At 37.2% G+C, this 25,434-nt stretch overlaps 1 protein-coding gene and 2 pseudogenes across 1 annotated transcript; all 3 read left to right on the plus strand.

Annotated features, from left to right (window-relative positions):
- On the plus strand, positions 1–2,300 carry LOC114221323 (olfactory receptor 4K13-like). Its single transcript, XM_028119438.1, has 2 exons — positions 1–910; positions 2,209–2,300. The coding sequence occupies exons 1-2, from the start codon at positions 1–3 to the stop codon at positions 2,298–2,300; spliced, it is 1,002 nt and encodes a 333-aa protein (XP_027975239.1).
- A 13,642-nt stretch (positions 2,301–15,942) lies between these two features.
- Positions 15,943–16,901, plus strand: LOC114221322 (olfactory receptor 4K17-like; annotated as a pseudogene).
- Positions 16,902–17,235: 334 nt separating this feature from the next.
- On the plus strand, positions 17,236–19,468 carry LOC114221321 (malate dehydrogenase, mitochondrial pseudogene; annotated as a pseudogene).
- The last annotated feature ends 5,966 nt before the right edge of the window (positions 19,469–25,434 follow it).

The following is a 25,434-nucleotide window of genomic DNA, read 5'->3' on the forward strand; positions in this document are numbered from 1 at the left end:
ATGGATATGATGAATAGCTCAATGGTAACGGAGTTTGTTTTGTTAGGACTCACCAACACTTGGGAACTTGAGATTTTCTTTTTTTTCATATTTTCGTTGGCCTATGCATCGATTGTGGCAGGAAACCTTCTCATCGTGGTCATCATAACCTTTGACTCACTTCTGTACTCCACACCAATGTACTTCCTCCTTGGAAATCTCTCCTTCCTGGATATGTCTGTTTCCACAATCACAACCCCTAAGATGGTCACAGATTTCCTCAGGGAGAATAAAACTATTTCTTTGTGGGGCTGTATGGCTCAGATGTTCTTCCTTCACCTTTTAGGTGGCAGTGAGATGACTCTTCTCATAGTTATGGCTGTTGATCGGTATATTGCAATATGCAAACCTCTTCACTACACATCCATCATGAATCGCCGGGTCCTCGTGGGTTCTGTGCTGCTATCATGGGCTGTTGGTTTTGTGCATACAATGAGCCAGATGGTTTTTACTATCACCTTGCCCTTCTGTGGCCCCAACATAGTAGACGATATTTTTTGTGACCTTCCCCGCATTCTAAAACTTGCCTGCACTGAGACATTCATTCTGGAGTTACTGGTAACTGCTGACAGTGGACTGTTGTCTTTCATCTGCTTCATACTCCTGCTCATTTCCTATACTGTCATTCTGGTAACTATCCGACATCGATCCTCTGGTGGACTCTCCAAGGCTCTGTCCACATTGTCTGCTCACATTATTGTGGTCACTCTGTTCTTTGGGTCAATTATCTTCATTTACGCTTGGCCATTCAGGGGCTTTTCAGTGGATAAATTTCTTTCTGTGTTTTATTCAATTATTACACCTTTACTGAACCCCATCATTTATACTCTGAGAAATCAGGAGATGAAAGCAGCCATTAGTAGACTGAGGACCAAACACATACTCAGAATAAATTGGTATTAATTTGTTTTGTTTGTAGATTTTTAAAAATATTCATAATGTATACTGAAATCAAATGTTTGTTCCATCATTACATTTATAGGACATGTTTGGTTTTTTCGCAAATATACTTATTTAGTTGAAATTTAATCCAGTTGGAGTTAATATTTTTAATGTAATAAAGAATTAAAGAGAAAAAAAGCCAGCCCACTAATTATAGTTGAAAACCCAGAAATTTTAAAGACTAAATTCCATTAAATAAAGAGAAATCATGGTCTGGGAGCGCACAAAGTGTTGTACGGATCTCCTGCATCACACTGAGAGAGAAAGTTCCCCTTCCTGGAGTATGTTTGGAAGGGGGTATATTGCCTCTCCAAGGACAAAAGACCTTGCAGGTGCCAGCAAACAGTCTTTCACTGGCAGAGGACAGAGGTATGCACAGAGGCTGGATAACTTGGTCCCTGCTTTTTGCTGTGCTACACCATAGATTCTGTGTACTGCACAGGAGTTGGGACTGTTTTTTGTTTTTGTCTTTGAGTCATCCTAAGGACACCAGACACAGCATGGGCAGACTCTTCTCTGGAGGAAAGGAATGGGTCTGCTCGGTGCCAAGTCCCTTAAGATTTGGAGTCTTGAATCCCAGCCGCAGGCCAAAGACAAAACACAGGAGAGCTGTAGTGCTCAGTGCTCGGCGCACTGATGGCCTTCGCTATTCTTTGAGGGCTTCCTGAACACCCAGAAGTGAAAAGAACTGGACAATAAAGCATTTATCCACTTATTTTCACTAAATATTACAGACTGCTTTCCAGAATGACTCTAATTCCACCTATAGAGCAAGATGCATTGCTCATATCCCCACTACAAAATTTAGCATAATTTGCCTTTCTAAATTTTTGTTTCCATATAAAATAATATCATGTTGCTTTAATTCACCTTCTTTTGGTTATCAATGAATTTGGAGCCCCTCTCATACCTATTAGCTTTTCAACTTTTCTATGAACTACTCTAATCTTGGCCTACTTAAAATGGTTTTTCTGTGCTCTTCTTGTTGATTTGCATCCTGTGCATCTGCACTGTTCAATACATTACATAGTAACATATATCTGTTTAAATTCTAATTTGAATAAATTAAAATAAATAAAAGTTAAATTTTAGTTCTTCACATCAGTCTCATTCAGGTGTTCAATAGCAATTGACAAGAACAAGAACAAGACAGATATAAAACATTTTCATCATTATAGAAAGTTCCTTTGGGCAGCAGTGATCTAGATATTGATCCCTTGTTAAGTTAATATATTACAAATAGTTCTGTTGAATTTGTCATTTGTACACCAATCTCTAGTTTCCTTCACAGGAAAGAAAGTTTACTATTTGTATGCTGAAATTTAATAAAAGCTTACCTTTTCATTCATTTTTAAAAGATTTGCTTATAAGATAATCCTCCTAAAACATAAGTCACAAAAATATTCTTCAATATTTTATTATCATATCACATTTTTCACATTTTGTTGTTAAATATTTCTGGAGCCCACCTTTATGTATTGGGAAGGTAGGAACCCAACTTTATTTTTCTTTAAGTAAACCACTAGTCTCAACGCCAGCTACAAATTAATGTGTCCTTTCTCCATTATTTTGCTTGGCCATCACATAGGTGTGTGTGTGTCTGTGTATACACACATTATACATCCTATGTGTATATCATATATGTATATATACATTTGTACATTTCATATATGTACATATTTATATGTGTGCATGTATCTCAGAATATATATACACGCATATAAATATATATGATTTCAGTTTTCTATTCACCTTCATTTTTTGTCTTTCATTTTACCATTACCATAGTGTTTTGGCATCACTTTGCATATAGCTTAATACCTATTTTCAACTTGCAAATATCATTTTGCTTTAAGTTTGCCTACTATAGATAATTAACACTTTTGTTTTTGCTACTAATATTCAATATTGGTTTTTTATGTATATAAGGTATATAGAAAGGTAAATATATTAACTTATATTTACATGTATATAAACTATATATGAATACATATAAATATATGTGTGTTATGTATGTAATATATATACATGTATAATTTTATTTCTGAACTTTGAGAGTAAGTTATAGACATAGTGTTCTTTTACCCCTGGCTACCTCGGTGTATATTTCCTAAAACAATAATTTTCAAATTTGTAAATCAACATTAATATGATATGACTGTCTAATCTATCGATCTTATTTAATTTTTTTGCCAATTATGTGAATAATGTCCTTTCAGAAAAGAAAGTCTCTTGTCCAGGACCGATCCAGGATCACAAGTTGTATACTGCCATGTCTCTTTTTTTTACCTAATCTTCAACAATTCCTCAATCTTTCTTTAACTTCCACTCACTGTTTGTAGGTAACCAAACTCATTGTTTAGTGGTTTGTTGCCTATGTTTCATTTTGCACAAATGTTCAGGTGTATGGCTCCTTCCCCTCTTATTTTCCCTTTTGCTTGCTTCCAGATATACACATTATTTTGGTCTTTTCACTTAACTCTGTATCCTGAAAAATCAGGTTATATGACTGCCCTATCAGGTCATAAACATTTTCCTCTTTCTTCATCATAGCTGTGTATCTCAAATATCCTAATAAATATGAAAATAAAGCAGAAGGGGAGCCTGGGTGGCTCAGTTGGTTAAGCGACTACCTTCGGCACAGGTCATGATCTTGGAGCCCTGGGATCGAGTCCCACATTGGGCTCCCTGCCCAGCAGGTAGTCTGCTTCTCCCTCTGACCCTCCTCCCTCTCATGCTCTCTGTCCCTCATTCTCTCTCAAATAATAAATAAATAAATAAATAAATAAATAAATAAAACCTTAAAAAATAAAGTGAGTAAAGCAAAGCAGAAAAGGAACAAAGGAACACAATGAGAATGCAGCAAATGCATCCAGAATGCTCTCTGGCAGCAAATCACACAACCCTAGCAAGCCCTCATTTGCCTGGGACTAAAGTATTCATGTTAGATCAGTGCTACCATATGCTTCACCAGGAAATTCTCATAATTTTTATTCTAGTTTCGTAGATCATTTATTTTCTTCTCATTTCTGTGTCATTGCTGGTTTGAACCTCAATTAAAGAGCCTATATCCTCAATAGCTTGCTGTCAGCTTGTCAGAAATAAATGATTCTTTTGTTTTCACAGATTAAGCTATACCAACATTTTATACGAATTAATTCCTTATTCTCTGCTGGTGAGGTTTGACTCTATAATCAATTCAAAGTACAAACACTAAAAAACTGCTCCCTATCTCTCCCATCTAACTGTAGGTTGCTAACAGAAAGAGGGATTGAACCACATTTAAATTCCATGGAAGTAATCTGATCACATCTTCTGTCGGGTAGGAAGTGACATTTCTGCGTTTATATCCAAGGTCATTGCAAATGATTTATATGTAGAGACTCTATGTTTTGTGGCTTCTTTTTTTTAAGATTTTCTTTATTTTTTTGAGAGAGAGGGAGGGTGAGCATGAGTGGGGGCGGGGGGAGGGAAGGCAGAGGAAGAAGCAGACTCCCCACTGAGCAGGGAGCCAGACATGGGGCTCTTTCCCAGAACTGATCCCAGGACCGATCCCAGGACTCTGGGATCATGACCTGAGCCAAAGGCAGATGCTTAACCGACTGAGCCACCCAGGCACCCCTGTTTAGTGGCTTCTTAAAAGCTTTGAACACCTTCACATTTTGGTAATCCCACTAGAGTAACAATGACTTGCCAATAAAGGATTTTTTTAAAAGATTTATTTCCCAACACATTTACTGCCAAGGTATAGGTACATGGCTTAGATTCCATCCATCTGATATCTTTGTCTGTGGGAGTTTTATTTGGAAATGAGTTATATAAATAATAAGGCTGGAATAGTCATTCATTTTGCTGGCACCAGTAGCAACAAAATTTACTTAATATGATTATTTTACAACCAAACATTTTAAAAAAATTAATGGTCTCACAGCCACCTGAAGACAAGAGAAGAAAACAAGCCACCAGCTCTAAAAATCTCTCCAATCTCTGTAGTGGATGGAACTCCAACCGTCCTTTCAAACTGTTACTGATTCTAAAAGATGAAATCATCACAAAACACTTTTTTGTGAAGTATTATCCTCTCAACAGACAGAATTCCCATTAGAATCACCTACTGAGGATTCCCAGAATTTACCAGCACTTATTGGACACTACCTAATACTAACAGAAACTATATTAGGAAGTCCCTAGGTTGATACATCTTAGCAATCTGTTCCTTCTTAAAGAACTGAATTCAGGACTCCTGGCCATCTAGATATTTTCCCATCTGAACACACTGCCTGTAACTGCTTCTGAACTGGTAAGCAAACGAGATGTTGCAAACATAATAAAATCAATGCATTTGCCTGTTAGGCTCACACAAAATAGCAAATGTTAACCGAGTTTGTTACAATCAGTAGTGAAAGGCACAATCTCAGGTTTGAAAACATGTGTCATAGGTTCTAGAAAATGGGCCAGAAAGAAAATTTCACCCAGAGTTATGAAAATTAAATGAGATGATTTACGTGAAGTTCCTAAAAATCTAATCTGGCAAATAGCAGAACCTCAATAAATGACTGCATTTATTGTCATTGAGGAAAGATTTTTCTACAAGGCACTGTGCTAGGTGTTAAGATGACAATAAATAAATTTTAAAAATTCATAATCTTGGAAGACAGACATACCAAAAATAACTGCATCACTAGTTAAAAAGGCAAATAGTTACCATGGGTGCACAGAGAAGAGAAGCATTAATTCTGACTCGGCTTCTTAGGAAAAGATCCACTGAGAATCTATTATTTGATGCAGGTATTAAGGACAAATAGAAAGACAAAGTAAAGAGGATTCATTTATGTAGACGCATTCATTTCTTCTTGATACAGAGTTAAACTTCCTGACATCATCCTTTCTAGAAGCCTTTTGCAAAGAGAGTGAGTCTGCATCTAAACTATTAAAACATATAGCCAACTCTCAAAAACCCATGCTAATTTAAGAAAATCCAAGCATTTTCCACCCAAACAGGTAGCTGTATGTGGGGTTTTCTTTCGGTGTGGTTGCTTCAGCTCCACCAGTTCCAATAAAAAAATTACCAGAGCTATATTGCTGACCTTGTGAGGCTGGGAAGAATACAGAAGAGCTTACAAAATATAAGCATATGCTAGAAAAGAAATACAGACTGCCCTGAACTACTCTTAGAACCTGCATAAACACCAGAAATGAGATCACTTGGGATCAGCTTTATTCCAGTGACCTCACCCATAATTACCTCTACTTCTCTAAGCCTGGGCTCCCTTTTTTTGTGTGATCTGCTCAACACCTCTGTCCAATTCCTCTCCCCAATGGGATGAGCAAAAATTCATTACCCACTTTCTCTTCATTATATACTGGGCTAGAAAACAAAAGAAATGGGGCTCTGGAAAGACTGGCTAGGTCAAAGTAAGGAAAAGAAATTAGACTTTACCATTTATCTAAGGAGGAAGAGAATGGGAGTCAATAAAAGAGCACCATAATATTTATGGCTGGGTAGGCTTGGAGGGGGGGCTGAGAGGGAGAAGTTACTGGGAGTGGAGAAGTTCTAGCGAGGAAAGAGATTGAGGAATCCTGAAAGCTGACAAGTGTTAGGTCTTTCTTATGAAACTATGAATTCAGAAATAAAATATTAGTTCCCACATTTAAAAACAATATACTACAGAACACATACAAGAGTGTGTATGGAGATCCTCAGGTATGGTTCCAGATGACCAAAATAAGCAAATATTACAATAAAGCGAGTCCCATGAATTTTTTTTTTGGTTTTCCAGCGCATATAAAAGCTATGTTTACACTACAGACTATTCAGTGTGTAATTGAATTATGTCTAAAGAAAACAATGTATACACCTTAGTTAAAAAAACTCCATTGCTAAAAAATGCTAACCATTATCTGAGCTTTCAGCAAGTTTTAATATTTGTGCTGGTGGAGGGTCTTACCTCCATGCTGATGGCTGCTGACCAGGGTGGTGGTTGCTGAGCTGGGGTGGCTGGGGCAATTTCTTAAAATAATATAATAATGAAGTCTGCCACATCAACTGACTTTTCCTTTCATGACCAAATTCTCCACAGCATGCAATGCTGTTTGACAGCATTTTACCCACAGTAACACTTCTTTCAAAATTGGAGTCAATCCTTCCCAACTCAGCTGTTTTATCAACTAAGTTTATGTAATAATCTAAATCCTTTGTTGTCATTTCCATAATCTTCACAGTATCTTTGCCAGGAGTAGATCCTCATCTCAAGAAACCACTTTCTTTGCTCATCTAAAAGAATCAACTTCTCATCTGTTAAAGTTTTATCAGGAGATTGCAGCAATTCAGTCACTTTTTTAGGCTTCACTTATAATTCTAGTTCTTTTGCTATTTGTACAATACCTTCAGTTACTTCCCCCACTGAAATCTTGAACCCCTCAGTCATCCATGAGGTTTGGAATCAACTTCTTCCAAACATGTTCATGTTGTTCTTTTGACCTCTTCCCATGAATCACAGATGTTCTTAATGGGATAAAGAATGGTGAATCCTTTCCAAAACGTTTTCAATTGACTTTGCCCAGATCCAACAGAAGAATCAATATCTATGGTAGCTACATCCTTAAGAAATAAATATTAAGACTTGATACAGAAGGGTGGGTGGATGGGGTAACCAGGTGATGGATATTAAGGAGGGCATGTGTGGTGATGAGCACTGGGTGTTATATGCAACTAATAAATTGCTGAACAGTACATCAAAAACTAATGATATACTATATGCTAACTACTTGAACATGATAAAAATAAAACGTTAAAATCGAAATTACTCCTTATCCGTGGGCTACAGAATGCATGTTGCATTACCAGGCATGAAAACAGCATTAATCTCATTGGACATTCCACCAGAGATCTTGGGTGACCAGGTGCATTTTCAATGAACAGTAATATATTGAAAGGAATTTGTTCTCCATATGGAATTAAAATATTCACTAAACAATGTTGTAAGCAGATGTGCTGTCATAGGGCTTTGCTGTTATATTTACAGAGCAAAAGCAGAGTAGATTTAGCATAATTCCTAAGGGCCCTAGGATTTTCAGAATGGTAACTGAGGCTTGGCTTCAAATTAAAGTCACCAACTACATTAGCCCCTGACAGGAAAGTCTGCCTGTCCTTTGAAGCTTTGAAGCCAGGCATTGACTTTTCCTTTCTAATTATGAAAGTCCTAGATGGCATCTTCTTTCCATATAAGGCTGTTTCATCTACATTAAGAATCTATTGTTTAGTGTAACCACTTTCACATTATCTTAGCTAGATCTTCTAGTTAAACGTGCTACAGCTTCTACAATAGCACTTGCTGCTTCACCTTACACTTTTATGTTATAGAGATACCTTCTTGCCTTAAATCTCATGAGCCAGCCTCTGCTGGCTTCAAATTTTTCTGCTGCAGCTTCCTCATTTCTCTCAGCCTTCCTAGAATTGAAGAGACTTAGGGCCTTGCTCTGGATTAGGCTTTGGCTTAAGGGAATGTTGAGGCTGGTTTGATCTCTCCAAACCACTACAACTCCCCATATCGGCAAGAAGGCGGTTTCACTTTCTTATTATTCATATGTTCTTGGGTGTAGCACCTTTAATTTCCTTCAAAAGCTTTTCCTTTTCATTCACAACATGGCTGTTTGGCACAAGAGGCCTAGCTTTTTATCTATCTCAGTTTTCAACATGCCTTCTTCACTAAGCTTAATCATTTTTAGTTTTTAATTAAAGGTGCAACATGTGTTACTCTTTTTTCACTTGAATACTTACAGGCCATTCTAGGGTTATTAACTGGCCTAATATCAATGTTGTTTTGTCTCAGGGAACAGAGAACCCTATGAAGAAGGACAGAGATGGGGAAACAGTCAGTTGGTGGCAGTCAGAACACAAAGATTTATCAATTAAGTTTGCCATCTTATGGGTATGGTTTATAGAACCCCAAAACAATTAAAATTAGAAGTAACAAAGATCAATGATCTCAGGTCACCATAATAAATATAATGAAAAATTTTACTGCAAAAATTATCAAAATATGAGGCACCTGAATGTCTCAGTTGGTTACACGTCTGCTTTCAGCTCAGGTCATGATCCCAGAGTCCTGAGATCAAGCCCGGCATTGGTCTCTTTGCTCAGTGGGGAGTCGGCTTCTCCCTCTCCTCTGCCTGCCACTCTGCCTACTTGTGCTCTGTCAAATAAATAAATAAAAACTTGAAAAAAGACAGAAGTCACAGTCTTTAAAAAAATTGCCAAAATACAACAGAGACACAAAGTAACCAAATGTTGTTGGGAAAATGGTGGCAGTATATTTCCTCAATGCAGTGTTGCCACAAACCTTCAATTTGTAAAATACACAGTATCTCCAAAGTGCAATAAACAAGGTATACCTGTATAAATGAGTTTAGAGACTTATATTTAGGGATCTAACTAGAGAAATGTGATCAAGATCTAAGGTAATAGAATTATGACTGAAAGTGGAAAAGATAAAACAATGGTTCCCAAGCAGAGACAATTCTGTCCCCCATGGGACATATGGCAATCTCTGGAGACATTTTTGGTAGCCACGATGAAGAGGAGCTGCAGGTAACTAGCAAGTAGAGACTAGGGATGGTTTTAAGTATCCTACTGTGCAAAGGACAGCCCCTGCAACCAAGAATTATTCAACCCCAAATGTTAATGGTGCTGAGAAATCCTGGTGTGTAGGAATATAATAGAGCAAGGCATAAAAAGGTATGCTGAGTTGTTTTAGGTAGAATCTAAATTAAAATACTAGTTAGGATTTCATAGTCACATTAATACCAGAGAGCAATAATTTGTATGTTTTAAAGAAGTGGATTATAAAAAGGCATTTTTTAATGATTTTGAATTGCCACAGATATTTTTGCGTTGAAGTGCACATGCTAGTTGGCTGGACCAAGCCTCTTCAGAAGGGAAGTCACTGTGCACAGCCACAGTTGAAGTGGATCCTCTAGGACTGCCAGTCAGGGGAAGGGAGTGTAGAAAGGTTATATGGGACACATACAAAGAACATGTCAACCAAAATATCTCTGTTAATTGTTGTTACATTGCCTGATATTTTATAAAATATATAAATTCTATATGTATATATTTCTATATATAGATATCTATATGTATATAGAATCTGTATACTATATGTATATAGTATCTATACACATAGATACTATATACATTGATATCTACAGAATAAGATTATAATACTATACAAAGTGCATTATAATCTGCTTTTTCCATTTAAATAATGTGAATATTTCCCATGTTCTTGGTTTTCTCAAGCATCATTTTATTATTAGTGAAATATTACATCCTAAATTCCTGTAACTCATTTAAGAAAGTAAGCCTCAATTGTAAGACATTTAGTTTGCTTCAATTATTTTGCATATACAATAATATTACTATGAAGATTTTAGAGCATACACATAATCATCCCCTTACAATAAACTCTAAGAAGTGGAAGATCTGTCTCAAAGGTTCTACACATCATAAAGTTTTGAAACATAAACAATGGAGAAATGTTTTGGACAATGAGGTACTTTTAGAGGAGGATAAACAGAGAGATAACTAGGTGGCATAAGCATTTAGGAGTAAAACAGTACAGTAGGTAATAAAGAAAATGTCACAGTCAAGGAAAATACTATCTAAGAAAGGAGGTAAAAGGTCTATCACAGAGAAACTTTTATTTATATTTATTATGTTCAATAAGCTACTGTATAGTACATTAGTTTTTGATGCAGTGTCCAATGATTCATTACTTACATATAACACCCAGTGCACATCACAACACGTGCCCTCCTTAATACCTGTCACCCTGTTCCCCCCCTCACCCTCTCCCCTCTAAGACCCTCAGTTCATTTCCCAGGGTCTATAGTCTCTCATGGTTCATCTCCCTCTTTGATTTCTCCCCCTTCAGATTTCCCTCCCTTCCCTTATTGTCCTCCGCATTATTGCTTATCTTCCACATATGACTGAAACCATATGATAATTGTCTTTCTCTGACTTATTTCACTTAGCATAATTCCCTCCAGTTCCATCCATATTGATGCAAATGGTGGGTATTCATCCTTTCTGATGGCTGAATAATATTCCACTGTATATGTATACCACATCTTCTTTATCCATTCATCTGTTGAAGGGCATCTCAGCTTCTTCCACAGTTTGGCCATTGTGGACATTGCAGCTATGACCTTCTTTTCACTACATCTGTATTTTGGGGGTAAATACCTAGTAGTGCAATTACTGGGTCATAGGGTAGCTCTATTTTTAACATCTTGAAGAACCTCCATACCGTTTTCCAGAGTGGCTGTACCAACTTGCATTCCCACCAACAGTGTAAGAGTGTTCCCCTTTCTCCACATCCTCACCAACATTTGTTGTTCCTGTTTTGTTAATTTTTGCCATTCTAACTGGTGTAAGTGTGATATCTCATTTGTATTTCCCTGATGGCTAATGATGTTGAGCATTTTTTCATGTCTGTTAGCCATTTATATGTCTTCTTTGGAGAAATGTCTCAAATCAAGTCTCAGCCAATACCAAAAGATTAAGATTATTCCCTGTATGTTATCAGACCACAAGTGAAACTGGAACTCAATCACCAGAAAAAATTTGGAAGGAATTCGAACACTTGGAAGTTAAAGAGCATCCTGCTAAAGAATGATTGGATCAACCAGGAAATTAAAGATGAACTTAAACAATTCATGGAAACTAATGAGAATGAAAACACTTCAGTCCAAAACCTATGGTATACTGCAAAGGCGGTCCTAAGAGGGAAATACATGGCCATCCAAGCCTCCCTCAGAAAATCAGAAAAATCCCAAATGCACAAGCTAACCTTATACCTAAAGGAGCTGGAGAAAGAACAGCAAATAAAACCTAAACCAAGCAGGAGAAGAGAAATAATAAAGATTAGAGCACAGATAAATGAAACAGAAACCAGAAACACAGTAGAACAGATCAACAAAACTAGGAGCTGCTTCTTTGAAAGAATTAATAAGATCGATAAACCACTAGCCAAACTTATCCAAAAGAAAAGAGAAAGGACCCAAATTAATAAAATCACGAATGAAAGGGAGAGATCACAACTAACACCAAGGAAATAGAAACAGTTATTAGAAATTATTACCAGCAACTGTATGCCAACAAATTAAGCAACCTGGAAGAAATGGATGCCTTCCTGGAAACTTCCAAACTATCAAGACTGAAACAGGAAGAAAGAGACAATCTGAATAGACCAAGAACCAGTAATGAAGTTGAAGCAGTAATCAAAAACCTCCCAAAAAAAAACAAAAGTACAGGGCCAGATGGCTTCCCAGGGGAATTGTACCAAACATTTAAAGAAGAAATAATATTCTACTGAAGCCGTTTCAAAAAATAGAAACAGAAGGAAAACTTCCAAACTCCTTCTATGAGGCCAGCATTACCCTGATCCCAAAACCAGGCAAAGACCCATCAAAAATGAGAATTACATACCAATATCCCTGATGAACATGGATGCCAAAATACTCAACAAGATACTAGCTAAGAGGATCCAACAGTACATTAAAAGGATCATCCACCACGACCAAGTCGGATTTATTCCTGGGATGTAAGGGTGGTTCAACATTGGCAAATCAATCAACCTGACAGAGCACATTAACAAAAGAAAAGACAAGAACCATAGGATCCTCTCAATTGATGCAGAAAAAGCATTTGACAAAATACAACATCCTTTCCTGATTAAAACTCTTCAGAGTATAGGGATAGAGGGAACATTCCTCAATATCATAAAAACCATCTATGAAAAGCCCACAGCATATATCATTCTCAATGGGGAAAAACTGAGAGCTTTTCCCTTAAGGTCAGGAACATGACAGGGATGCCCACTCTCACCACTTTTGTTCAACATAATACTAGAAGTCTTAGCCTCAGCAATCAGACAACAAAAAGAAATAAAAGGCATCCAAATTGGCAAAGAAGAAGTCAAACTTTCTCTCTTCACAGATGGCATGATACCTTATGTGGAAAACCCAAAAGACTCCACCCCCAAATTACTAGAACTCATACAGCAATTCAGCAATGTGGCAGGATACAAAATCAATGCACAGGAACCAACTGCTTTCCTATACACTAACAATGTAACTGTAGAAAGAGAAATTAAGGAATCGATTCCATTCACAATACCAAAAAAAAAAAAGATACCTAGGAATAAACCTAACCAATGAGTTTGTAAAGGATCTATACTCAAGAAATTACCAAACACTTATGAAAGAAATTGAGGAAGACACAAAAAGATGGAAAAACATTCCATGCTCATGGATTGGAAGAATAAACATTGTTAAAATGTCTATCCTGCCCAGAGCAATTTACACTTTCAATGCCATCCCTATCAAAATACAAACAGCATTTTTCAAAGTGCTGGAACAAATAATCCTAAAATTTGTATGGAACCAGAAAAGACCTGGAATCGCCAAGGAAATGTTGAAAAAGAAAACCAAAGCTGGGGGCATCACATTGCCTGACTTCAAGCTATATTACAAAGCTGCGATCACCAAGACAGCATGGTACTGGCACAAAAACAGACACATAGACCAATGGAACAGACTAGAGAGCCCAGATATGGATCCTCAATTCTATGGTCAACTAATTTTTGACAAATCAAGAAAAAATATCCAATGAAAAAGATCTCTTCAATAAGTGGTGCTGAAAAATTGGACAGCTACATATAGAAGAATGAAACTGGACCATTCCCTTACACCATACACAAAGATAAATACAAAATGGATGAAAGATCTCAATGTGAGACAGGAATCCATCAAAATCCTAAAGGAGAACATAGGCAGTGACTTCTTTGACATCAGCCACAGTAACTTCTTTCAAGACATGTCTCCAAAGGCAAGGAAAACAAAAGCAACAATGAGCTTTTGGGACTGTATCAAGACAAAAAGCTTCTGCACAGCAAAGGAAACAGTCAACAAAACTAAGAGGCAACCCATGGAATGGGAGAATATATTTGCAAATGACATTACAGATAAAGGGCTGGTATCCAAGATCTATAAAGAACTTCTAAAATTCAACACTCAAAAAACAAATAACCCAGTCAAAAAAATGGGCAGAAGACATGAACAGACACTTCTCCAAAGAATACATAAAAATGGCTAACAGATACATGAAAAAAATGCTCACTACCACAGAGAAAATTTAAATAACAATTTGTATCTAATATTTATATCTGAACTGATCAAAACATAAAATCAAATTAATAAGTAATAAAACTCTAAAATGGGGATACAGTAATAGATCCTCAAAGGATAATAAGAAATGTATTAATGGGGCACCTGGGTGGCTCAGTCAATTAAGCATCCAACTTTTGATTTCGGCTTAGGTCATCATCTCAGGGTTGTGAGACTGAGCCCTGTGTCGAGCTCCACATTAAGATTCTCTCTCTCCCTCTCCCTTTACCCCTCCTCCCACCTTTCCCTCCCCCAATCCCCCCTAAAAAGAAATGTACTAAGTCCACTAAGTTTTGAGCCTGAAAAGGAACTCAGAGATTGAGCTCAACCACTTGGTTTTATGGATCAGAAAACATACTCAAAGAGAAACATATGCCAGCTTTGGAGGTAAAACTGGTTCTCAATCCTAGTCTTCCAACTTTATTTCAGTGTTCTTGCCAAACACCATACTGATTCTTTTCACATGATAATTCATAAAAACACAGAAATCACAACTTTCAAATTGATCTTTATCTCTGGTGTGATTAACTGTCCTACTTCTTACTTGTGTTGTGGTTTTAGCAATATCACACACAAGCACCCATACACACATGCACACCCACATACAGCTGCAGTAGCAGCGGCAGCATCCAGATTGAAACATCGGGTTTACCAACTTAGTTTCAAGTAATTAGTGTGACATTCCCAGCCTAAGGGCTCCAACATGCGGACTCTGCTCCACCCATCACCAGATCAGTGTTGCTTTGTACGGATATGAAGGGAGGTCTAGTGAAAATTATATGGTTAATGTATGAATTATAAAACCTGGTTCATTAAAAGCATACCATTTTGTAAAGATAGATAAGATCTGGCACAGAAGCTAAATGTGGGAAGTGAGACACTTAGAGGTCACAAGTAATCTCACTTGAATTTAAAGCATCTTTCTGCTTCACTATAATATGGGGCCCTTCTTAGAATGTGAGGGGGCTACTCAGAGACTCAGAACATTCAACCTTGTTGCTTAACCACAGCTGCCTTTGCAATTTACAGACTTTGTAATCCTCTCTAGGAATGTGGGTTTCAGCCACAGCAGATCATGGGTAATGACAGTCATGTTAGGAAAAACAGTCTTTGCCAAGAAAGGCTTTCCAAGAGTATGAAGATATCAAAAGCCCATTCATGGGTTGGTGGGAAAGAGAGCAGTCTGGGTCACTCTAAACCTGACTTACTTATGCAGAGCAGGTTTGTACCTGCTGGATCACAGGCCCTTCAAAACTCTGGGGCTGATTTAGAATGAAAATGTAATTTCTTAAAATGGTGAGGGCAGATGGCCTTGGTGAGGGTGGGCGTAATGGAGGCAACGATAAATAGTAGGATTAAAATTAAAAAAAAATGGTGAGGGCAAACCGTAACTCCCAGATTGACTCAAAATTTAAATTTTAAAGGGGTTGTGCTGGGCCCCTGTGTCCTCCAAGGAATTCAGACTAAGGGATCTTATCTCCTACAAAACCACAAAACTCTGAAAGATGGTCGTATTTCAACCTGTGAAGATGAAGCATGTGCCTCAGAGCTCATGGACTGCTTAGGGGAACCAAGAGATATGAATAGGTTGTGGCTTATAAGCTAGGCTTAGAGACGGACAGTTTAGACATGTATCTTCCTTCTTACAGTAATAGACATTAACACCAAATTTCAAAGTCAAATGAGATTGTTAAAAGACCCAAATGAATGAAAATCCTTGGCAACCTCCATGGCCTTAGTGCCCTCTTCTTTCTCTCTACAGGTCATCCCAGAACAAGCCACACAATGGAGTCCACGGAAAAATCAAATCAGTCTGAAGTGTTAGAATTCATTTTGCAGGGCTGACCATCTGCCAGGATATATAGTTTCTTCTCTCTGCACTCTTCCTAGTTGTCTACGTGGTCACAGTCAGGTAACCTTTTCATTGTGGTCACAGTGTTTTACATCCTAAACTTGAACACCCCGTACTTTCTTACTGGGAACCTCTCCTTTATAGATATGACCCTCGCTTCCTTTGGTGCTGCTAAGATGATTGTGAACTTGGTTTAAAAAAAAAATTGTAAGACCATTTCCTTTGCTGGATCTTTCTCCTTCACTTACTGGGTGGATTTGAAATGGAACTTTTGGTCTCCATGGCATATGACAGATATGCCGCTATTTGTAAGCCCCTACATTGCACAACCATCACGAACAGGAAGGTGTGTGTTTTCCTGGTAGTGACCTCATGATTCTTAGGTCTTCACTTAGGGCTTTTATTGTGAATTTGCCTTTCTGTGGTCCCAAAGTGGTGGACTGCATTTCCTGTGATCTCCCTCTGGTTACTAAGTTTGCCTGCATAGATACATATATCTTACAGATTGTCACTGTTGCCAGCAGTGGGATGATCTCTCTGAGCTGGTTCATGATTTTGCTTATCTCCTACAGTCTGGTCCTCACGACCAGTAAGAGTCACTCTTCTTCTACTCATTCCACTTTGATTGCATTGTAGTGGTGATTCTCTTTCTTGGCCCATGCATCTTCACTTGTATCTGGCCCTTCAGCAACCCCTCTGTGGATAAGTCCCTTGCTGTATTTTACACCAGTGTCACCGCATCTTGAACCTAATTATCTACACTCTGTGAAACAAAGAAATGAAGATAGTCATGAAGAAATTCTGGCATGATTTTGTGAGTTCAAGAGAGAATACTTAGATTAAAATGTAATTTAGAAACAGGTTTTTAAAAGTTTTTAAAGAAAACTTTAGATCTTTTAAAAACTGTTACTGATCTGATACAGAGTATACAAGACTTATAAAAGTTCAGACCTTCAAGGATATTTTGAATCTAGTACCAACAAAAAAATAAATGCATGGCTTTAGGTATTTTAAATGATTCCAACTAATTATAAAAAATTGTCCATTAAAAACTCACTTGTATTTAAGATATATCAAATATATGCTTTATTTAGGTATTAGAATGGCATTGGTTGAAAGGGAAAATAAAGCAAATCTCCAGAAAATCTATCACATTTTTCTGCACAGTCAGAATGATTTGGCACTTATTGTGGGCCCAAGGTTGGTTCTCTGTCTCCTCAATAATGTTAATGTCTGAGTCAGCACCTACATGTGGTGCTTAAGAAAACAGTATCTACAGTTTCAGTATCTACAGATATACTGCCAAAATACACTCATTTTTCTTGTGCCTCCAAAATGAGTTTTTATAGATACTTTTAAGGCTCCTAATATCATTAAAATTTATTTCCATCTTCTCATTCCAAAATTTCTCAGTTTCAGAATCTATGTCTCTGACTCCAAAAAGAAAAGAAAAAAAGTTACTAAAGTCAGGAATACACACTCATGGTTTGCTTAAGAGTAAGCTGAATTTACAATATGATATTTAATAACAAATTACATTTTGCATGTTATCATTCTCCAGGAAACTAATGTAATGACATTTGGATATCATCATATCACTAATTCCCATTGATAAAACACAGTTCAGTGGAGTTTCTCTAGCTGTGAATTTGAATAGATTCATTCACAACTTGTCATTAGTCCTCTCTGTAAGACATGCATTGACACATAAAATAAAAAAACAGCAGCTTTAAGAAGTTGTGTTTAGGGGACAGTGGAAGGGCAGAGGGGGAGAGAGAATCCTGAAGCAGACTCCCTGCTAAGTGCAAAGCCCAAGGAAGGGCTTGATCTCATGACCCTGAGATCATGATCAGAGCTCAAACCAAGGCTGCTTAACTGACTGAGCCACCCACGTGCCCCAAGAAGTTTTATCTTTTTAACAAGTCTAATTGTAGACACAAGTGGAGTCTTGACAACAAAAGAAGATCAATAGGTATTTTTTAGATTATTTTCTCCACTTTTACATATCATATAACCACAATCATAAAACCAGAATTTAATGATTATGAAAAACCTTGAAGTCGCAGGGAAGAAATTTAAGGTAGTGGCAGCAAATGTGGTTACAGAGACAAAAGGAAATAGGAAAATAACACTGTGTATTCACTCAATGAAAACAAATAATGTGAATAACACAACAATAACCAAATGTTTTATTTAACTTTAATGATGTCAAATTGAGAACAAGAGAACTTTTATAATAGGTAAGTCTATTATACTATGATCAAACTATCTCAAAACGTATTTCTAATAAATTCCAAATTCCTCAGAAATTACTTCCTTATGTTCCATTGCGGAGTGGAGTCATGACGCCCTGTCCAGTGTAGAAGTCATTGGTGTCACCTGCCTACCACCAGCTCCTTTACCTGCAGGTCTGTGCCCTTGCCTGGCCTGCCTGTGCTGCTCCCACAGCAGCTTTAGTGCCTGGGCCAAGAACAATGGTAAAGGGGCTGTGCTAGGGGCTTTCAGAGGAATAGGACAGCCCCTTTCACTTCTCCTCAAGGACATCCCCTTGGTGAGCCTCCTGATCCTCTACCATATTGCTCATGCTCCCAATGGCCACAGATCAAAGCCACATCAAGACCAAAGCAACTGTGAAAGGCTACCTTGAACATAAGCAGCTGCCAGACTGCCTGAAAGACTGTGAGGTGGTGCTTATTCCAGTAGAAGTCCTGAGAAAACCAGGCGTGACACAGGATGATATCTGTTCAAGACCAATGCCACAGTTGTGGCTACCCTGGCTACTGCCTGTGCCCAGCATTGCCCCTGAGGCCACGATCTGCACCACTTCAAATTTTATTAACTCCACCATCCCAATCACAACAGAAGTTTTCAAAAAACATGGAACATACAACCCCAGTCAAATCTTTGGGGTGACAACTCTGGGCATTGTCAGAGCCAACAATTACTACAGAACTGAAGGGTTTGGACCCAGTTCAAGTCAATGTTCCTGTCACTGGCAGCCATGCTGAGAAACCATCATCCCTCAACCACTCTAAAGGTGGACCTTCCCCAGCACCAGCTGACAGCTGTCATTGGGAGGATCCAGGAGGCCAGCATGGAGGTGGTGAAGGCCACAGCTGCAACAGGCTCTACCACCCTATCTGTGGCGTATGCTGGAGCCCAGTTTGTCTTCTCCCTTGTGGATGTGATGAATGGAAAGGAAGGAGTTGTCAAATGTTTATTAAGTTCCAAGAAATGGACTGTCCCTATTTCTCCACACCACTACTGCTGGGGAAAATGGGCACCGAGAAGAATCTAGGCATCAGCACCACTTCCCCTCTCCCAGAGAAGATGATAGCTGAAGTCATCCCTGAACTGAAGGCATCCATCAAAAAATGAGAAGAGTTCGTGAAGAACATGAAATGAGAAAGCAGTTAGCGAGTAGTCCGTTTCCCTAACTTATTAAAGGCATCATGTCATTGTAAAGCCATATCAGACCCTTTGTATTTCAGTTGTATTCATGACGAGTATTAATGTATTAATGTTGCTGTCCCTTCCAAATCACAGGTCTGTCTGTTGGTGCATCAATAAAAGTAGGCTTTATCTTCTTAAAAAAATAAATAAAACATACACATACACACACACACACACACACACACACACACAGAAAAAATAAAGACATATTCCCATTCTATAGGCAAATTAATTGTTGGTGAACCTGAAACAACCAAAACAGAAGCAGCACTACAGACAGGTACACACATTTATTCTACTATAGATGCACACACCTCAATGCCTCCACTACCACCCTCCCAGTCAAAAGATAAATACATTTAAAAATAGCTAGGGAGCTATGAGAGATTTCCTGGGTCAGCCACAATAACTATTAGAGATTATGAAAGAACCCAAGGCATTGAGAGAACTCCCTCATGTCCCACGAAAGTAAAATATCTATTTGACACATCCATGCCAAATACTCTTACCACTGCCAGAGTAGGAAGCACAAGGATGGCTTTACACATAGATCACACACAAATGTGGACATATTTGCTGATGTGTTCAGTGGGGCCTGGAAGAGTCCCTTGCCCAAAATCTTCACTCAGTATAGCTTGTCACATGACCTGAAATTCCACTACATTTTTTCATTCTTTTAGTGATAAAACCATTTGCTTTTAATACATTCATTATTTAAATATACAAAAATAAAAATGGTAACACATTTGCTTATTTTTAGTAATGCATATCATATCATGAATGAATTTATTAACTCTTCTATGACAACCAGCTGAGGTCAAACCCTTGCAGAAACGGTGGCCTGATCCATGTGGAGATTAGGAATAGACAGGGAAAAGATAGAGAAAGGCAGCGAAAATGGCCTAGGAAGCACAAAGGTTTTACATATTTTCTAATTTTTTTAGACAAGCTTTGATCATACTATAATGAATCGAAGAGCACTAGCCAAGAGGAGAGAACAACTTTGAAGTTCCATTTGTGTAACAGGAAAATGGGTCTAACTCTAAGGCACTACACCTGAAGATCTGGGATCCTAGCTGAAATCCCAGACTCTGCAGGCACTGCTATCCAGCACATTCACATTCTGAAAGGAACTGATTACAGTTGACCCTTGAACAACATGGGTTTGAACTGCCCGGGCCCACCTACATGCCAGTTTCTTTTGAAAAATGCAGTACACTACTGTAAATATATTTTCTCTTCCTTATGATTTTCTTAATGGAATTTTCTTGTGTTTAGCTTATTTTATTGTAAGAATACAGTATAAAAACAACAACAACAACATTTTATGTTATTAGTAAGGCTGCTAGTCAACACCAGGCTATTTGTTGTTAAGTTTTGGGAGATTCAAAGTGACACGTGGATGTTTGACTATGCAAGGGGTTACCACCCCTAACCCCTGCTTTAAGGGTCAACTATATTATATTGTCTCTATTCCACACAAACACTTTGCAAATGTTGATAGAAACTCAATTCACAATCACCAATACCTACAAAAACCTACATGGATTAAGCAACCTGTGACATATCCATACGTTGAACGATAAAAAGGAATAAACTAGGATTTGCAAATCATCTTCAGAGAAACAGCAAAATAAAACCTTTAAACTTTTTGAAGTCTAAGAAAATAACCAGAGGCCATACAACAAATTGAGAAATATTTATTCAAATGCCTCAGTAATAACAGAGGGAGTCTCTGACACTTAAGCCAGAGTCTGCTCCTATTTCTCCCAGCTCTCTGCTGTGACAGTTCTTTGCTACACAGGTGCTGCATTCCATCAGGAAAAGCAGCTCCCATCATCCCTCCAAACTCCAAAACTGAGACAAGGAGATTATATCCTAGGTGGTACTAAGGCTGGCTGTGGTGACTGGTGGCTCCCATCTCCCCAGCCTGGCTCTGGCTCCATGGTATAGAGGTCTGCCCAGGGTGAGCACTGCAGACAAGAGAGGCACGGAAGCCCTGCCCAAGGGAGGTGACTTTATTTGGAGAGCAATGCAGAAAATCAATGTCCGGGGCCTACTGTTTGAAATGATCAGGGTCACAATGGAAACATCTTTAATGATCCTACAAAAAATAAAAAATACATATATTTTGAAGGAATACTATGGAAAACTATGTACCAACACATTAGATGATTCATATGAAATGGACAAATGCCTGAGAATACGCAATAATAGAAAATCTAAACAGACATATAAGAAATAGATATTGTTAGCATTTTTTTAAACTTCCCAAAGGAAAACTCCAGGCTCTGATGACTTCATTGGTAAATTCTGCCAAATTTTTAAAGAAGAAATAAGACCAATTCTTCAAAAACTCTTCCAGTATGTAGACTGTCCTTGAGAGAGTGATGTGGTGTTGAGACCATCTGGACAGTATACGTGGCTGAACCCACTTAAGGCCTCGATATTAACTTGAAGATTTGGCAGGCACGTACAGAGATCTACTCATCTTACAGCCACCCATGATGGTGGTTATGTATCACATCAGTCAAGATATGACTTCTCTTGTAACTGGAACTAAAACCTTAACTGAATTTATGACATAATCTAGTTAGAGACTAAGATTGCTGAAGATATCTTCTTCGTACTTATATGCTAAATAAAAAATAATTTAAAACTTCACTAATGTTTAATGCATAGCTGCTTTATGTGTGATTTTTATCTCCTTGTTCTGATTTCTAGAATCCGCAAAAGTTATTCTTGACAAGGACATCCCTGAGAGGTGTCCAATGGAAATTATTTTCATGATTCTTGTTCTGCCCAGAATACAGAATAGGAAACGTTCACCCAAGGGATTCCTTCTAGTGGTGACTATATATTAGGCTTCCAGAAGATACTGTCTCCACCCAACTGTGGATATCAGCTCAAGCATACATCAGAGGAGGGTAAGAGAAGAGGAAAAAGAAATCTGGTTTTAGAGAAAATTTGTGTTTGGTAAGGTATCTTGTGTTCTCTGTGACTCTCTTCTTTAATTTTTAAAAGTATCTGTATGTATCTGTATCGCCCATGCCCACCCGTGCCAACTTGAGTGTGGCTTGTTTAACTTCTGACATTTCAAGATGGTAATATAGTTTTTCTCCTCCCATCCTATTCCTACGGAGCTTCCATGGTCTCTTTAACAAAGGTGTACACACCACCATCATGCAGCGCCACAGAGATGTTCTCAGGTCTGCTTTAGAAGATCTCTGTTCTTTGATGGCTCCTGATATTAGCAACTTCCAGCTATCTTGACTCAAGTGGATCTTGCCACTTAAAAGGATAAAGTTTTTCAAATCAGATACAGTATTATACGCCAAGATAAATTTTAACATAGAGATAGAAGTAAAAACGGTTATATATCCAATGAGAAATGATATAAAACTCAGTAACTACAGAAGTAAGATAAAACTACAACCTGAGAGAAAAGGAAGGTATCTTAAGCTAGTAGAAGGAACTTGAACTTTCTCCCTATGCACCTTACCTAGTGTATATCTCAGGCAATTCATTAAATTCTCAGAGTCCAAGTTTCTCCTGTAAAAACATAAATATTGAGAATCTTAGTTTTAGGATGATTATTATTTAAAAAATCCTAGTGGACGAACATTGAATCTAAAAGAGTATGAAAAATGTGTTGCTATATTTTAATACTCCTAAAAGAGTAGTTCAATTTGTCTCCTTTCCCTGATTTTTCAATTTTACTAATCCCAAAGTTATCATTACTCCCTTTGTGAAAATTCTCCAAGTTACAGTTAAGAATTGCAAAGGTGCTTTAATAGAATGTGCTACTGCCTCATGTATGGTTTCTTAAAATATAAATAACCCCTCTTGGACAAAAGCAGAAGTGAAAAGTAAAAATGTTGCAAAGCTACTGAAAGCAGGTAGCATGTCTGAACTTCTTTTGCATCTGTATAACCTGTAGGGTTGCTAAGAAAGTGCTTGTTCGTTTAGAAAAAATGTAAGAGGTAGTTATTTTTTTTTAAAAGGTTGTACCATGTATTTTGCTGACATAAAGTAGTTGGCTATTCACTAAGATTGCTGCCAGTAAGCTCTGGACATTGTACTGCTTTAAGCTGCATTTTAACAAACAAAGAAGGGAAAAAACTAATATTTATTAATCATGCACTGAGTACTCGAAAAGTTTAAGTGCTTTTTGTGTATTTTCTGACTCCTTGTCATAACATGTCTATTAGATTGAGTGCTCTCTTTTCACAGATGAGGAAATGGAAACAGAAATGTTTAGTTCAAGGTCACAAGGTTAACAAGTATTTGAGTTAGATTTCAGACCAGATCAGACTAGTTAAAAAGTCACTCTACTTAATGTTCTAATTACTGGATTAATATTAATATGTCTATAATTAATGCACCAATATTATGGAATATTAATTTCAAAACTGATTAAAAAACAGCAGGATTTCTTACTGGTAAATTGTTCCCTAGCAATGTACATGTTCATCTTTTAGCAAAATCCTCTGTCAAACACAACTGAAATCCAATTTTGCTATTAGCTATCTTCTGTATCATTTATTCCAACACACACAAAATTAGTTATTGACAACTAATCCCAGAAAGGGATTTGTCTTTACAAAAATTAAGTATCAATGTGAAGTTCAAATTGGTCAAGTTTCTCAGGGGACATAAATGTATTGGGTGTAATATCAGGTTATTTTCTTTAGAAATTAAATCTCTACTATGGTGGATATGTTTATTTGTAAGTTATGACACTATTAACACATGTCCCCTTTTCCCCAGCAAATGTGTGTTTTGCCTAATTCTTTAGGAATATCTTCTTCATGTCTATCCTATGCTTCTGAGTTCTCAGTGTAAGGGAAGGGAAAATTAGTGCTTATGATGAGGTAATGGTTTTCACCATTCACCTGCTTTCTTTGGCACCACCCTTAAGATTTCAAGGGTAAAAAAGGAAGAGACACATAAAAAGTAAAAGAAAGCAAAGGGAAAGAAATAATAAAGAGAGAAGAGATGATATGCAATTATCTTTTTACATCCAGTGAGAAAAGGACTCAATTTACTTAAGGATAAATATAAACAATGTCATTATTATACTTATATAATATTTGTACAAAATAAGAAATTATAAATATTTACATATTATATTTAGAGGTATATAACTGACGATCTCTGAAACTTTATCTTCATGCTCACTCAGCGCTAACGGTCAAAGATGTACTTTGCTTCCACAGGTCTACAATTTATTCACATCTTAGAAATGACACATAGATATTTTAAACTTGTACAGCAATATTTTTAAACCTAGGGATTTCCTAGCATCCATGAAAATACAGCTGACCCTTGAAAAATGCAGTCAAAAATCTGTGTACAACTTTTGAGTCATCCAAAATTTAACAACTAATAGCCTGGTGTTGATCAAAATCCTTACCAATAACAGTTGACTGAAAAATATTTTGTATATGTATTATATACATTGAATTACTACAATGAAGTAAGCTAGAAAAAGGAAAATGTTATTTAAAAAATCATAAGAAAAAAACACATTTACAGTACTGTACCTACTGAAAAAAATCAGCACATGAACACACAGTTCACCTGTGTTGTTCAAAAGTCAACTGTAAATGAACACAAATATTTTATATTGATAGGCTTGAATATTTGTTATATTTTGGTTATATATTTGCTACCATTCAAACTTCAAGTCAGACTCTGCATCTGAGTTACCTTCCTCTTTGGTTAATCCCCTTTTTTTTTAGTTATCAGAAACAAATTGTCTTTAATTGAGAGATTTTTTAAAGAAAAATTAGCATTATATTTAAAGCACCCACATCCTCAGAGTTTATTTTCCATGGTACAATCCGTATTTGAAAATTTTGATTAGAGAAATATTTTTCATGTTTATCCAAAATTAAATAGATCAGATTCTAAAT

This window comes from Eumetopias jubatus, unplaced genomic scaffold (genome assembly GCF_037043125.1).
Source record: "Eumetopias jubatus isolate StellerSeaLion01/CBP00866 unplaced genomic scaffold, mEumJub1_p1.0 scaffold_7, whole genome shotgun sequence".
In the NCBI taxonomy this organism is placed as follows: domain Eukaryota; kingdom Metazoa; phylum Chordata; class Mammalia; order Carnivora; family Otariidae; genus Eumetopias; species Eumetopias jubatus.